General features: G+C 44.5%; 2 protein-coding genes across 2 annotated transcripts in view; one reads left to right on the forward strand and one right to left on the reverse strand.

Annotated features, from left to right (window-relative positions):
- Positions 1 to 17,500, reverse strand: part of PTER (phosphotriesterase related) — a 94,421-nt gene that overhangs the window by 4,431 nt on the left and 72,490 nt on the right. The gene's annotated exons all lie outside the window — the stretch shown is intronic.
- The window catches only part of C1QL3 (complement C1q like 3), a 34,483-nt gene continuing 29,175 nt past the window's right edge, over positions 12,193 to 17,500 (forward strand). The window contains exon 1 of the mRNA XM_072154227.1: positions 12,193 to 13,689. Within this exon, the coding sequence (XP_072010328.1) occupies positions 13,096 to 13,689 (594 nt within the window). The 5' untranslated portion in view covers positions 12,193 to 13,095. The remainder of the gene's footprint in view (positions 13,690 to 17,500) is intronic.

A 17,500-nucleotide genomic window follows, 5' to 3' on the forward strand; every position in this document is an offset into this window, starting at 1 on the left:
TTTACCTTATGTCAGGAAAGCTAAAATTAAGAAAGTTATGGAGCTTTCCAAAATACTCCAGCAACTTTTTGTTTCCCAATTTTAAAATAACTGCTTCCTGAAAAGTCTCAAAAAGTAGTCAAAAAACCAAAGTGGTGAAAAATCTCCCGATATATCCCCAAATCTCTCTAGTACATAATATATACCCCGTTAATCTGCTCTCCTCTCATGACATCATCATTACATTGTGCCTGAAGACCACAGGAAGAGCAGGGAAGTAGGTCTCAGCCCGCCAGGTTGGATACTTTGTGTAGCCCTGGAAGGGAAGGGATTGGATGAGGAAGGGATTTAGGGGAAACAATTCTATATAACATACCCATCAATGTTATTTAGGTGTAAAAAGGCATCTAGACCCTTCTTGAAGCTCTCTGCTGTCCCTGCTGTGACCAGTGCCTGAGCTCGGCTATTCCACAGATTCACAGTTCTCATAGTAAAAAAGCCCTGTCGCCTCTGGTGATTAAACCTTGTTTTCTCCAGACGGAGACAGTGCCCCCTCGTCTTTTGATTTGATCTAATCTGAAACAATTTACCCCCATATTTTTTGTATGGACCATTCATATATTTATATAAATTAATCATGGTCCCTCGTAGTCGTCTCTTTTCCAGACTAAATAAATCTAGTTGTTTTTTAACATAACCGAGACCCTCCATACCCCTTATCATTTTTGTGGCTCTTCGTTGTCCCCTCTCCAGCTCCAGGGAATTCTTTTTATGGACTGGATCCCAGAACTGGACGGCATATTCCAGGTGAGGCCGAACCAATGCCTTGTATAGTGGTAATATTACATCCCTATCCTGAGAGTCCAGACCTCTACTGATACATGACAAGATCCTACTGGCTTTATAGGCAGCTGATTGACTTGTGCCAGGTTCCCGATGCGTCCAGCAATTTCCCCCTCGTCACCAGATATCTATCCAGAATCCAGAGCCTCCTGATAGATCCAGCGAATGAAGGGGTCTAGGTTTGGGTCACGATGCGCCAGTTTATGATACATTCCCCCCCCCCTCCCCCACACACACACAATATTGTTACAATGTATATAATCGATTGGGGCACAAGATACAGTATACATGTTCCATGTCTCATATTATCCATCAGAATGTATATTTTTGTTTGATTTGATGCAGTTTTTACCAGCCGGGAGGATAAGATGGTAGAATTTTCTTCTTTATCTAGAAGCAGATGTTCCTCCTACATTCCTGCTCTGAAGTTTGTGCTCTTACACTCCCAGACAAACAATCCCCCGATATTTTCCTGTACTTCCATGGCACGCCAGACTCATCCGTCCTCTGAGAACATCTGATGAGGAAGGAGCAGGGAGAGGATCTCTACAATCAAACAGCTTCACACTTTCCCAATGGATTTCTATGCAGGAAGATATTAGCTAAACCCCCAAAAAACTGATGAACCTACATTATACGGAGCTGGGGGCAGATACATGATTGTTCTACACCCCTTATCATTAGAGGAGGCGTTATCAGTGCCTGGCAGTAGTATCACTAGCTCTGACCTGGAATCTGTTCATCCTGAGCCTTCCGGTTCATGAAGAAAATTCTACTATCTCAGGAAACATTACACAGAACCAGAACACTACAAGTCAGCCAAAAAGGGCAGCGGATGGTCATACAGGGCGATATACATGAGGAAGTAGTTACCGTGATTTCAGATTGAATTCATTTAGGGCAGTGATGGCGAACCTTTTAGAGGCCGAGTGCCCAAACTACAACAAAGACCTGCTTATTTATCGCAAAGTGCCAACACAGAAATGTAATTTGTTATTTATACTCCCTTCTCGGTCACAGATTTCATTGATACCAGCCCCTGAGGCACCAATAAAGCAGAAAATAGTCCCAGGTAGAGCTGTCACTTTAAAATAGCTCTGTGCACAGCAAGTCCTGGGCTGTCTGGGACTGCAGGAAGATACCTGGAGTCCTCTCTGGTGATGGCCTGAGTGCCCACAGAAAGGGCTCCGAGTGCCACCTCTGGCACCAGTGCCATAGGTTAGCCATCACTGATTTAGGGAATTGTAGTTCACGTTTGTCATTTTTTTATTTTTACTAATTTAAAGGGCTTTTTCCCCATAATTGTTAAAGGAATCCATTGACAACACGAAGGTGGTAATTTGAAGTCTATCTTTGAAGAAGTAGACGGAGTACGGAGAGAATTGAGAGTAAATATCAGTGTTGAAAGTAGGGAAAGAGTCTGACAACATTCACTAGATACATTGGGGGTCATTTACTAAGGGGCCGATTCGCGTTTTCCCGGCGTATTACCCGAATATTTCCGATTTGCGCCGATTTCCCATGAATTGCCCCGGGATTTTGGCGCACGCGATCGGATTGTGGCGCATCGGCGCTGGCATTCATGCGATGGAAATCGGGGGCGTGGCCGAACGAAAACCCGACGGATTCGGAAAAACCGCCGCATTTAAAAAAAAAATCTGTCGCGGAGCTTGCACTTACCTTCACTCAGCCCGGCTCGGTGAACTCCAGCGCGTTCCGATGCTTTTCAGCGCAGCAGCGCCACCTGGTGGACATCGGAGGAACTACCTTAATAAATCCCGGCCGGACCCGAATCCACTGCAGAGAACGCGCCACTGGATCGGGAATGGACCGGGTAAGTAAATCTGCCCCATTAACTCAAGGTCGGCTCCAGGTTTCAGTGGGCCCCTAGGCGACGGAGCCTCAGTGGGCCCCTTTCTAGTGAACTCACGTGGCGACATTATATCCAGATATCTCATGGTTATATTATCTACTGCCCCTTCATGGTTATATTATATATGCGGTATGCATGGGTTTTCTCCGGGTCCTCCGGTTTCCTCCCACACTCCAAAACATACAGATAGGTTGATTAGATTGTGAGCCCCATTGGGGACAGGGACTGATGTGACAAGCTCTGTGCAGCGCTGCGTAATCTGTGTGTGCTATACAAATAAAGAATATTGCATATTAACACCAATGTACATTGAGGCTCCAGTGAGTTTACACCTCAGGCAGTTTAGAACACAATGGGGGTCATTTACTAAGGGCCCGATTCGCGTTTTCCCAACGTGTTACTCGAATATCTCCGATTTGCACCGTTTTTCCCTGAATTGCCCTGGGATTTTGGCGCACGCGATCGGATTTTGGCGCATCGATGCCGGCATGCACACGAGGGAAATCGGGGGGGCGTGGCCGAACGAAAACCCGACAGATTCGGAAAAACCGTCGCATTAAAAAAAAAAAAATGTGTTGCGAAAATTACACTTACCTTCACTCAGCCCGGCTCGGTGTATTCCAGTGCTTTCCGATGCTCTTCAGCGCAGCAGACGTCGGAGGAACTATCTTAATAAATCCTGGCCGGACCCGAATCCACCGCAGAGAACGCGCCGCTGGATTGCGAATGGGCCGGGTAAGTAAATCTGCCCCATCGTATTCTAACGTAGCAAAATATTATAGGAGCAATCACAGGAGCACAATGTGAAGTCTCCTAGAGGGACTGAACAAAAGTAATTTTTAAATAAAATGGGTCACATTTACTTACCCGGTCCATTCGCGTTCCCACGGCGGCTTCTCTGACGAGCGTTCGGGTCTTCCGGCGATTCATGAAGGTCCTGCACCCGATGTCCACCAGGTGGCGCTGAGTTCATCGTCTTCATCGTGGTGCATGTGAGTATGGCCCGTGCAACCATTTTTTTTTTTTTAATGTGGCGGTTTTACCGAATCCGTCGAGTTACCGTTCGGCCACGCTCCCCCGATTTCCTTTGCATGCATGCCGGCGCCGATGCGCCACAATCCCACGTGCGCCAAAATCCCGGGGCAATTCAGGGGAAATCGGCGCAAATCGGAAATATTCAGGTAACACGTCGGGAAAACGCGAATCGGGCCCTTAGTAAATGACCCCCAATGTGTTAAAAAAACACTCCTTAGTGACAAAAAAAGAAACCATTTTGTTAAATGGCAATTTTTTTTTTTCTATTTGGTAAAAGTGAAAACATCTACATATTTCATATCACAGTGACCCCCGAAATAAGAATAAAATTGCAACTCATATAGTGAAGTGTGTAAAAAAAGAAAAATTATAAAAAGTTAGAACAATATAATTTTCACTTCCACTCCAAGTAAAAACTAACAATTTGAGGAACATAATAATGGCAATATGTACAAAAGTAGTATAAATAAAATAAAAAAAGTTACTGTTAAAGTTTTCTTAATAAACCTGATGTAACACAGATATGGCGCTATTGAAAAACACAGCTGTCCTGCTAAAAACAAACCCCAATATAGTGAGAGCAACAGCAAAATGAAACAGAAGAAGACAATGCAATGGAAAAGTTTAGAGAAATTCTGGGTATTCAAGGTGAAGGATAAAACAGGTTCAGCATCAAGAGGTTAATATAGACAAGCGAGGGGCAGTGTCTAAGTTTCCAGACAGTCTGCGCCTATAGACTCTGGTATTGTCACCATCAATAGATTTCACCCATAATAACTCAAAAAGTGTCAGAATAGACTATTACAAGAATCTCCACAAAGGGACACGTCTGCTCCGTGTCTCTGTGGTTTTACATAATATGTATATTAAAGGGGAGGGCGGGCTGGGGGGGGTCTCTTTAACATCAAAGCAAATGTAATGTTCTGCGCTCTTTCAAGCACCATTACTGATTATCGCTTCCACAATGGTTGTTATAGAAATACAAATGGCAGAACCTGAGAGCCGGCATCTATTGTTACGGTGACATCAAAAGTGAAAAATCTCAAAACTACATAAAAGTTTCCTTTCTTCATTACAGGCCAACGCAAAAAGAATTGAATTTACTGAGCATTTTACCCATCTTAATTTTGAAAAATTATCAGTACGGCCGCCGACTTCTCATACAATGCAGTTTAAGTTTTAAAGTGGATCTGTCACATGGAATAAGGACTCCAAATTCCTGAAACCATGTGATACATAGGGCCACATTTATCACTTTTGTGCGCCTAAGTGTAGTAGTTGCGCCTAAATTCTTGCGCACTGTTTTGCCAGATTTATCACAAGCTACAACCATCTGTGATAAGGTAATTACCTGCCTCTTATTAATCACTTTACTTTAAAACAGTTTAGGCGCAATTTTGGCGCAGTTTAGGCGCAATGTTAGATTCAGGCACTTACATGTGATCCTGCTACAAGCTCCTCTCTGCTTCTCCCACAGCCCAGAATGAAGATAACACCCACAGCAGCACCCAGGTGTGTGACACCCTGCACCCAGTGACCTCCTCAGCAGCACCCAGGTGTGTGACACCCAGCACCCAGTGACCTCCTCAGCAGTGGCTTCTCCTGGAGGGGATCCCCCAGTGCTGGTCTCCTGCTGCACCCCTGTAATTCTGCACAGTATCCCCCTCAGACACACTGGTGATACTGTGCAGAATTACATGGGGGATACTTGTCTGTAGTATCTGCAACATTCTGCAAAGTTCTCTTCTCTCTTGCTCTGAGCTCAGGATTCTGCAGAATGTTTTGTAAATTGAAGGTGATGAGCTGTAAATAGAGTTTGCAGCTCCTGTCTGCAGAGCATCTCATGTCTGTATTATATGTTCTAGTGCAGCGGTGGCGAACCTATGGCACGTGTGCCAGAGGCGGCACTCAGAGCCCTATTTGTTGGCACTCGGGCCATCACCCCAGCACACCAGACAGGACTCAAAGAATCTTCCTGCAGTTCCAAGCAACTTAAAAGATGCAGCTTTCAGTCACATATTACATATAAGTGATACTTACTTCGCTACTTGGGACTGTAGGAAGAGGGAGAATGAATAGACAGGGCCGAATTATCTTTGGAGGACCTTCTGCTGGCCCCACGATTCTCTGTGTACAGAGGGACACTGGAAAAAAAGCTAAAATGATGCAGATTTTCCATCTTGTCCTCAGGAGGCCAGTATGATCGAACATTGTTAAAGGAAACCTACCACTTGTAGTGGCAGGTTTCCGATGGAAATACCGGGCACCAGCTCAGGGTGAGCTGGTGCCGGCGCTTATTTTTGTTAGTGTTTTAAACCGCGGTATCGCGGTTTAAAACACTTTTTAAACTTTATAGCCGGCGCAGGCAGGTATGCGCTGGGCGCTTACCGTGCGCGCGGCTCTCCTTCACTTCCTATGTAGCCGCGTGCACGGTAAGCGCCGAGCGCGTACCTCCCTGCGCCCGCTATAAAGTTTAAAAAGTGTTTTAAACCGCGATACCGCGGTTTAAAACACTAACAAAAATAAGCGCCGGCACCAGCTCACCCTGAGCTGGTGCTCGGTATTGCCATCGGAAACCTGACACTTCAAGTGGTAGGTTTCCTTTAAAGAACAGGGAGCAATAAGTTACTGCTTTGATTTTTGGTTGGCACCTCGCAATAAATAAGGGGGGTTTGGGTTGCAGTTTTGGCACTCGGCCGCTAAAAGGGTCGCCATCACTGTTCTAGTGTCTGCAGTGTATGTAGTGTATGTAGTGTGTGTATTATCTGTTCTAGTGTCTGGCTGAGCTTTGCAGCTAGAAATGAGCTGTTCTACAAAGGGGCTCAGTGCTTTCTTCTCAGATAATGCCACCTTCGGGCTGGAGTGTTTTTGCTCCTAAATGAAAAAGTTGCAAGTGATGAATATCATTAGGCGCAGCAAAACAACTGCATTGCTAGGATAAATGAGGGAAAGCTTCTTATTTTTGCTGCGCGGCTAGTTTGGCGTTTAATCGCAAAAATGGCACAAAAACAGTGCGCCAGTATGAAAAGGCGCAAAAATAACAGAAAAAACGAGTGATACATGTGGCCCATAGTGTCCTACCTGCAGGACACATGTTATAGAGCAGGAGGAGCTGAGCAGATTGTACATAGTGTCCTATTTGCAGGCAGCATGTTATAGAGCAGGAGGAGCTGAGCAGATTGTACATAGTGTCCTATTTGCAGGCAGTAAGTTATAGAGCAGGAGGAGCTGAGCAGATTGTACATAGTGTCCTATTTGCAGGCAGTATGTTATAGAGCAGGAGGAGCTGAGCAGATTGTACATAGTGTCCTATTTGCAGGCAGTATGTTATAGAGCAGGAGGAGCTGAGCATACTGTACATAGTGTCCTACCTGCAGACAGCATGTTATAGAACAGGAGCAGCTGAGCAGGTTGTACCTAGTGCCCTATCTGCAGGCAGCATGTTGTAGAGCAGGAGCAGCTAAGCACATTTACTTACCCGTCCAAGTCGCGATCCCCGATCCAGACTCTCTGACGGTGATGCACTGTGCCGCGATCAACGTAGATCCTACGCCCAATTTCCTGCATGTGTCGCTTCCCGACTCAGGTTCCCCGGAGTTCACCTTCTTCTTCCCGGTGCATATAAGTGCATTGGATGCGACACAAATTTAAATGTTAAATCCTGCGCTTAGTCCGAATCCGCTGGAACATCCGACGGCCCGCCCCCCGATTTGTGTCGCGTGAAAGCTGGCGCGATTGCAACACAATCCGATCACGTGCGACACAATCCCCCGTGTGATCCCGAAAAGCCGCGGGACCCTTAGTAAATAAGCCCCAATGGCTATTATCTGCCCCGTTTGTGGATCCTGATCTCAGATTGTCTGTAAATATTGTGTTATGGCGCAGTAACGCCGTGTCCCCGTGTCACCGCGTCCGTCTCTTCCATAGTCCACCACTCCCAAACCAAACAACAAATCCAAACTTCTGTCGCTTTGATCCCCTTTAATCTGATCACTTGTCAAAAGTTTGGAAGTGACAATGAGAACGATTTCACATTCAGGTCTCGAGGCCCTTAATCTGACAAAAGTGCCGGGTCCTGGTGGTGTGAGGGAGCGGAGACTCTGGTGACCATCGGCTTCTCCGTGTCTGAGACAGATAAAACCTCCAGAAGAGACGGAGGCAGAACGGGACAAATACAATATTTACAAATGAAAAGATGAAAAGCAGAAAGTCCTTATCAGAGCGATGGAGAAGATATCGCGAAACGCAAGCGAAGACTCCGCTGCAGAATTTCTCCGCTGGAAGTTTACGTCTCGCTCTCCCAGGAAGCCGCGTTCCTCGTATCTGACATTTCTCCTTAAATGGGAGAATCAATAAATCTTTGTTTCCCGGTGTCCGGTTCTTTGACCTTATTGTGTTGCGGAGTGAAAAAAAAAACCGAAAATAAAAGGAGACGGAGATAATAAAATGCCAAGCGGCGGCGCGTAAAGCCGTCAGAAGTGGAGAGTTTTTGTGTTTTTTGTTGTAGTTTTTTTCTTTTATAGAACTTGTTGTTGTGGCTCATTTTGGATTCTGATCTTGGTGTAATAAGTCACCTCGGGGCGGCCATCATTCACTTACAGACAGGGGGATGTCAGAGGAGTCTGATTGTCAGGTCCGGGCCCGGGAGAAGGGAATGAGGGATCAATTTGTTTGCTTTATCTGAATATTCACTGTTGTTACTGGTGGAATTGATCTGAGATGAGAGGATGATGGGAATGTTTCCTTGTCCGAGGCTCCATCTATGAAATTAACATTACTAGGAAACTTATTGAGATGTAAAGGTTGGGACAGGACGGTCTTAAAGGGAACCTGATTTTTTTCCCAACTAAACTACCAGCCCCCTCAGGTAGGGGATGACATGTCCTTTCTACAATTCCCTCATTTACCCCCCAAAAAAAATCTCCTCCGAAGTCAGGCAAATATGACTTATTCTTAGCTTGTTTTCACATGAGATGAGTCAAGTTTGATGGCTGTCGGGGGACGTGTCACTTCAGCAGCCCATATCTTTAGCTCTCTGTAGCACTTAAAACATGATTTTTATACTATATTAAAGATAGGAATCTCATCTTTCAGCCTTTGATTCTGTGAGCTACAGAACCAGAGACATAGATAGCAATGCAAGCTGCAGATAAAGATCCAGTCTCCACCTGATGTTTAACGACCTGTATCTCCAGTTCTGTAGTTCACAGAACCATAAACCTTGTTGGATCTTAAAGAAGAGATTCTTATCTGAACTATGACACAAGCAGCATATTTCTAGGTGCTATAGAACAGAATATAGGGGCTTCTGTACTCACTCTCCCCCGGCAGCCAACAAACTTGACTCATCTCATGTGAAAATGAAATGAGTCATATTTTACCTTACTTTGGGGGAGATTTTTTTATAGAGATTTCTAAAAAAGACATTGCTTTCCCTACCTGAGGGGGCTAGTAGTAGTAAGACCTGGTGACAGGTTCCCTTTAAAGGTTTGGGTCCCTAAGCTTGGCCTCTGTTGATTGATTCTAAGTTTCCCAATGAAAATAAAGGAGGTCTGGTGACTCTCTGGTGCATGTTCTTAGCATGTGTGGTGAAGGATCCCAGCCTCACAATGCACATGCAAAGTGAACTCAAGTCATTGGACACCCACCTTTCCCAAGGGATGAGTCTAAAGCTATAGAATGGCTCTCCCTGCACCCCATCTGGTTATTTCCTTATTGTGTTCTCCGTGCAGTATCTCACACCCGTGCTGACATAGGAGGTGACACTATTTGTAAGTGTCAGGTCCTGCTTTATAGCAAGTCACTGCTCCCCTGATGCTGCCCGCCCCCCATCTTGCTGCAGGTGGTGCTGCCTGAGGCAAGAGGTTCAACTCGCCTCATGGGTGGTGCACTCCTGGCCCTATGAGAACAAGGGAAATATGGGAATAAAGACAGCCAGGAAAGTCCATAACTGTGGGGGAGGCTATAGGTGTAGACAGGGCCGGATTAAAGGAGGGGCTCCCGGGGCTCGAGCCCCGGGGCCCCGACCACTTTCACTTTTAAAGGGGCCCCCACCAGTTTCCGACTGAGGCTGGCAGGTTATATACTACAGGAGCTGAAAGGCTATATACGGAGGCTGGCAGGCTGTATACTACGGGGGCTGGCTAGATACTTCCTAAAACATTGTTGGTAGGGCCCCCACCAGTTTGCGCCCAGGGGCCCCCACCACCCTTGATCCGGCCCTGGGTGTAGATGTAAAGTAAGGTGAATAATATTGTAATATTGTACAACATTGGACCCCAACCCTACTGATAGTATGGACTGTCTATAGGAGAGGTCATCAATATCTCAAGTGGTATTTATCACTCAACCTTGTATTTTGACACTCACTGATCAGCTAAATCCTGCACAGTGGGGCACATTTACTAAAGCCGCACTTTGCACAGGTATTTAAGTAGAGTCTGCGTCACATATGTGTCGCATGTGACCATTTTGTGCACTAGTCTGCACTAGTCATCATGCAACACAAATTTCTGCACTGAAGGTGGCGTTCCGGTGCTCAGTCGGACCGTGCGCCACATTTATTTTGCAAAGTCCTATACTTGTGTCACACGCCCCATGGTAAAGGTGCACCAAAAAAAAGTTGGTGCACTCTGTCGGAGCAGTGCAGGGGGCACCAGATTCAGATTCATGAAGAATGTGCGCCAAAAAACCCTGAATCTATGCAGTCTATTGTATCAACAATCAGACCCCTTAGTGTTCAAGTACCTTAGGGGTCCTAAAAAATTTGTATTACAATTTCTGATTTATCAAAATATAAAAAATATTGTTATTTAATGAATAATTAATTAATTAGTAAATTAATTTGGGCAGCATGGTGGCTCAGTGGGTAGCAGTACAGCCTTGCAGTGCTGGGGTCCTTGGTTCAGGTACCACCCAGGTCAACATCTGCAAAGAGTTTCTATGTTCTCTCTGTGTTTGCATGGTTTTCCTCCGGGTCCTCCGGTTTCCTCCCACACTCCAAAACATACTGTTAGGTTGATTAGATTGTGAGCTCCATTGGGGACAGGGACAGATGTGACAAATTCTGTGCAGCGCTGCGTAATCTGTGTGCGCTATATACATAAAGAATTATTATATACAGGTGGTCCCCTACTTAAAATCCAATTGTCACAGAGACCAAAAAAATTTTGACTGGGGTTACGATAATAAAGTATAGGGTTCCGACTTACATACAAACTCAACCTAAGAACAAACCTACTGAACCTATCTTGTATGTAACCCGGGGACTGCCTGTATATTATTCCCTTCGGTAAATCCTACAATGGAAAAAAAAAAGCTTCAAATATCTGAATCGCCACTATTTTTCCACACATAAAAACTTTTGATAAAAAGTGATTAAAAGGTTGTACAGTCCTCAAAATGGTACCGATTAAAGATAAAACTTTTTACCCAGTTCCGTATGAAAAAAAGTCATGGGTGTCAAAATAAGGCATACTGCATAAAAAAAAAAGTTCAAAATATTTTTCTTTTCATTTGAAACCTATAGAAAAATGGCGTGACTGCACTTTTTGGAATCTTTTTCCAGCTTCCCTGTACATTACATGGAATATTAAATATCAATACTGAGAAGTACGATTTGTCTCGCAGATAACAAGCCTCATACATGGAAATTTCTTTTTTTAATTTTAGGGCTTTTGGTGGCCCCACGACTCCCTGTTTTATTACTAGAAAACACCCAGTGACCCTATAACAGAGATGAAATAAATCCAAATTTGCTATATTTTAACAAGACAAAAAAAAATAATTTAAAAATATAAAAAACATATTTCTTACTATTTTTTCTAAAATATCTTAAAAAAATAAGTAGTAAAAATAATCAGTATATGAATTCATTTTTTTTTTTTCAAATCACTCACTTCTCTCGGAGAAAATGCCGCAAATGTCACCTATCTATCCCGAAAACGAAAAAAAAAAATTAGACGTTAAAAGAAATTGTGCAAAAAAAAAAATTAAAGATTGTATCACTGCGAGCCTGAAGGGGTTAATAGCCTGGGATTCAGCCGCAATCTTCCTTTACAAAGCCCTAGGTTACAGAGGAGAAGGTGAGACCTGACTGTAAGAGCTGCAGGTTATGTAAAATTCTAGAATTCCAGGTTCTTTATAGAGCAGAACTTCTTCAGATCTTCTGGCTCGTGTTCTGTAAGTGACAAATACATTAATTTTTGGCAAAAATCTCCTAATTTTGGTAGCGGATACTGTATATTGTGCCTCAAGCTGCCTGGTATATGGCACAGTGCTGCACTACAAGCCTCCAGTGAGAATACAGACTGCAACATTTAACTATTGATGGAGACACAAGCTGAAGGCAAACCCCATCTCCTCCATTGCATCTGGCTCTGCTATACCCGAGCTCTGAGCTGTGACTATCTTCTCCATTGCACTACAGCCTGGCTTTCCTTCTGAAGCATTCATAATGCTAGCAGATCTCCAAGGAGCAGATATGAGGAGAAGAGATCTCCCTGGATTTGGGCACAGGGGCTTCCAGGCTTTTGATCTACAGGTGTTGGATCCCTGGTTCTCTGAGCTCTGTGTGAATGTGAGGATTATTGGAAAGCCCTGTGCATTGCTGAGAGGCATGGATATGCTCAATGCTGGAGTGGGCGATGAGCTAAGGGTTCCACCCTCACCATCACACCATCAATCTGCAGAAGACCCCCCTTCCAGCTCAGAGCAGCTGTGGTCACCTCAGCAGAGAACTACCAGCAGGAAAGTTCATGGCAACTGGCAGAGTTTGCAGAATATAGGAGGAAAGTCAATGGCAATTAGGAACCTAAAGAAGAAGAAGCTGGGAGGTGCAGATCTCTGAAGGGCTACACGTGGGTTTTCTGGCTCTTGGAGGTGGGAGAAATCTTACCATTGCCTTTGATGCTTAGCTCAGCTTCTTTCTCCATTCTTCTGAGGAGGTGAAGGATGAGACATTGCTGAGTAGAGTGCATTAAGTCTAATTAGGACTTAGACCACCAAGGGAGGAGGGAGACTGTCCCGTGGACAAGGAGAGAAGAGACTGCCCTTCTTGGAAGCCTCTAGAGACTTCACAGAGACGACAAAGTTGGACAAGAGAAGTAGAGTCCAGAGCTGAGGAGGTCTTGTGCCTGGAGTCAGTTGAGGTTCAGCAGCACCTTGGAGAGCACCTGACTTCTTGCCCAGGCTGGTCCTCAGTAGACTTCTTGGTCACCTCCCTTGGTCTTTCTTATTTTTCTTTCATTGTTGGTGCTCAGAAAGGCTTCAAGATTTCGTCGAAAAGCAGGCAGGAGGAACGGCCAGCTCTGAGCCGGCTGGTGGCCAGGAAGCGGCTGGTGGCCGCAGGCGCTCTGGGGGTGGTCATGGTCCTACTGCTGGTCATCCTTATCCCAGTGCTGGTCAACTCAGCTGGGACATCAGCACACTACGAGATGCTGGGTACCTGCCGTATGGTCTGCGACCCCTATGGGACCAAGCCCCCCAGCACTGCCACTGCAGAGACGGTGCGGGATCATAGTCTTCTTCAGTCCCTGCCCACCTTCATCCAAGGACCTAAAGGAGAACCTGGGCGACCAGGAAAGGCTGGTCCTAGAGGACCGCCGGGAGAACCAGGACCTCCTGGACCAATGGGACCTCCAGGAGAGAAAGGGGAGCCGGGAAGACTTGGTCTTCCAGGTCCACCTGGAGCTCCTGGGCTAAATGCTGCTGGAGCTATCAGTGCTGCAACCTACAGCACTGTGCCCAAAATCGCCTTCTATGCCGGGCTCAAGAGGCAGCACGAGGGCTATGAGCTGCTTAAGTTTGACGATGTGGTCACTAACTTAGGCAATCATTACGACCCGACTACCGGGAAATTCACCTGCTCCATCCCTGGCATTTATTTCTTCACCTACCATGTCCTGATGAGGGGCGGAGATGGCACCAGCATGTGGGCAGATCTATGCAAGAACAACCAGGTGAGAAAGGGGGATAACTTGGGTGGGATTTGAGAGATGTCTCTTTAAGGGTAAACATAAGATAACTAGGAATAGTATGTTATGGACCAGTTATGGAACCTGTAGCCCAGCCATGTCCTAATTGTATTACTTTAGTCCTTGTAGTTACTCAACCTGTCTAAATTTTAAGGTGACCACTTCCTAGTTTGAAGTATAAGTCAACTTGCAGAGCAGTGGACTTCAGGCTGTGGCTCTCCAATTGTTCCAAACCTAAAACTATTGTGGTCAGATGTAATAGAAGTCTGCAGGGTCTACTAGGGGTTGTAGTTTTGCAACTACTCCGTTGTTTTTTATACTAATGTATTGAACTTGATGTATGAACCACGACCAACCCCATCAAGAACCAGAGTTACTGTTCCTGCTACAGTTCCTCACTCTACACCATGAAAGGTTGTTATTTCTAGCACAGAGGATTCATTATTTCTGGCTCCTGTTTCCAAAAATGTTCAAGGTTCCTCTGTAGCCTGTGGGCACCTGCAAAAACTTCTGCATCAATTATGGTCTTTAATTTGCAGATTTAGCAGCCACTATCTGGAAAACCGATCAAAATTGTATCAAGCAGCTAAATACATAGAGGGAAATGTAGAGTTTTCACTACAGCAGAACCTGCAGGAGCTGGAGCCATTCATAAAAAGGTGTAGCAGAGAGGAGTATGCTATATAACAGCTACAGTAAGTGTAGATATCACTGTGTATTACAGTACAGTGATTATCACTGAGCCTACAAAGCAACAATCTCAGCTCTGCTACATCTGTGTGTGGTGATGTGTCCATTGTGTGACATAATGGAGATGTGGATGATCCATATTCACTCTGCATTAATGCTCTTTATATAATGGTCCTAATTATCGGGTTATATCATCTTTTAATTATTTGTACCAGCACCTTTATGTAACCTGCTGTCTTTTGTTATCTGAATGGAGTCCATAATGTTCCTTCATTAGTAGTGGTCTACAATGGTGTCACAGATGCTGTTTTCTGATAAAATTCTGAGCTCATATGCTAAAAAGGACAACTTCTGCATAGAGTTTGTAGATCCTCCTTATGACTTCGTGAAGTTCCTCCAGTTTCTCTGGTTTCATCTTCAGTCCAGAAGAATACTAATAGACTATTAAGATATATATTATTATATTGGGTGATTCTTCTCCTACTGCAATGTACTACAACCCTCAGCATGCCTTAACAGCCACAGGTAATGAGTTCTTGTCCAACCATACCTTTACCCTGGAGCTTGTCCTATATTTTCACTGTTTGGTTTTTGGTTTTCTCCAGGTTCTTCAGTTTCCTCCTCATTCCAGGAAATGAATACAAATATTTTATGTATGTGTAGAAATCAGTGGGCTACTAAATAGAGTTACAGCAAACTAACTTCTGCCTATCATTCTTCATCCATGTTCTAACTTTGGTGAAACTACAACCCTATACCAGGTATTAATGAGTACTTATCCAACATGTCTGAAGCTTATCCAGTATGTTCCATGATTGTCTGGGTTTCCTTCAGGTTGTTCAGTTACCTCCTCAATCCAAAAACACACATCTAGGATCTATGTTAATACCACCATGTCTAGTTCAGTGGCTCTCCACTTTTGGGGAAACTACAACCCTCAGCATACATGACAGGCGCAGGCTAATGTCAACAGAAAACTTGGATGTCCATGTAATTGAGAGGTTCCTTTAATCTCCTCCAGATAAGTACTGGAGATTAAAAAAGTACTAATAGGTTTGTTACTGTATATATTTTTAGCTATGTAGCAATGTTTCACCAGCTGTTATGACACTACAACCATCATCATGTCCATTATGTCCAACCAGAGGTAACTTGAGTCTGGAATTTGATGACATGACTATGTAGACTTCCTCCAGGTTCTCCAACTTTCCACTCAATCAGGAACATGCTCACAGGTTACTTGGATATCACTGACTCCAACCACTAGAACTCTCAACATGCGTGAGTCTGGAGTTATGGGACCCTAAGTCTACCCTTAGGGTGCAGCCACACGTTCAGTTTTTCAGATGCAGTTTTTGAACCCAAAAGCAGGTTTGGATCATAATGGTTAAGGACTTATCATTAAGAATTGCGACTCCTCCTCTATTTTCACTCCACTCCTGTTTTGGGCATCAGAAACTGCATCCGAAAAACTGAACGTGTGGCTGCACCCTCAAGCTCCCAGTACTTACATGTTAAAACATGTTTAGACCTGCAGGTGGCAAAATTCTACACATTTTGGGGTGTAGAGAACACATTGATAGATTACTTGGATATTTCTGGCTCTAGTATAGTGGTTCTCCAACAGTCCAGCTAGAACTACAACACATAACCTGCCCCAATATCCTAGAGCAGTGATGGCGAACTTTTTAGCCACTGAGTGCCCAAACTGCAACCCCAAACCCCCTCATTTATCGCAAGGTGCCAACCAGTTAAAGCAGTAACTTTTTGCTCCATGTTCTTCAACAACGTTCAATCATACTGGGCTCCTGAGGACAGCAACATAGTAGAAAGAAGGAGGGAAAATGTGCATAATTGTAGCTTCTTTCCAGTGTCTCTCTGTACACAGAGAATCATGGGGCCAGCAGGAGGTCCTCCAAAAAAATTTGGCCCTGTCTACATATTCTGCCTCTTCCGACAGTCCCAAGTAACTAAGTAAATATCACTTTAAAATATGACTGGAAGCAGCATCTTTTAAATTGCTTGGAACTGCAGGAAAATTCTTTGAGTCCTGTCTGGTGTGCTGGGGCGATGGCCCGGGTGCCCACAGAAAGGGCTTTGAGTGCCACCTCTGGCACCCGTGCCATAGGTTCGCCACCACTGTCCTAGCGTTATGGGACCCCATGTCCACCCTATCCCTTTAGGACAATTATACATTGATCTGAGACATTTTTGGAGGTCAATGTCTAAATGTCATATTGTAGAACATGGTCCACCTGTGGTTCTTGGCTTTTCCAAACTACCACTCTCAACCAAAGCTTGGAAGTTCTAGTGCTGAAGAACCACAAGTGTCCACTATTGTAGCAGATATCTCTGTACATGTTTGAGGGAAGCACATTTGACATTTGCCACTGCCTCTCCAAACAATACAACACAACACAAGACAACACAATACAACACAACACAATACAATACAACACAATGTAATACGATACAATGTAGTACAATACAATACAACACAACACAATGTAATACGATACAATGTAGTACAACACAATACAATACAACACAATACCTCCTCTCAGTAAAGAAGTGTAAACCATTATTAGGTTAATAAGCCCCATTTTAACTCTATATTTTCCAGAATTCACGTCTGAAGAAGATCAGAGGTTGGCAGTAAATAAATAATCAGTCATTAATAGATTCCCATCTAGCGGGTAATTTCCAGTTAACCGCTTCCTGTCTTATTATGTCCTATTACTAATCTAATACCAAGCTGCATGATGTACTGTAGTAATGGAGAGCGCCCTCCAGAGGGTAAAAAGTTCATGTCAGATTTTGTGACTTAATCTCGGCTCGTGTCTTGGAGGTCACCTTGTTTTGGGTAAGTAATTCCATGTTAGAAGATTGATCTGTGCTATCTGCAGGGTCTGCCGCCCATTTATAAGCTCCTGTTAGCTTCTTCACCAGAGACAGAAGGGCCATTTGTCTCCCTGAGAGCCGCAATAGTCAGACAAATTGATATTGTGTATTAAGGGGAAAAGTGGAATTTTACTAGACGGGAGGCATGGAGCGGATAGGGGCCTGTACACACTGCGCACAGATATCAGGATATCTCCTCAACCCC

The sequence above is a fragment of the Engystomops pustulosus genome, chromosome 5, assembly GCF_040894005.1.
Source record: "Engystomops pustulosus chromosome 5, aEngPut4.maternal, whole genome shotgun sequence".
Classification (NCBI taxonomy): domain Eukaryota; kingdom Metazoa; phylum Chordata; class Amphibia; order Anura; family Leptodactylidae; genus Engystomops; species Engystomops pustulosus.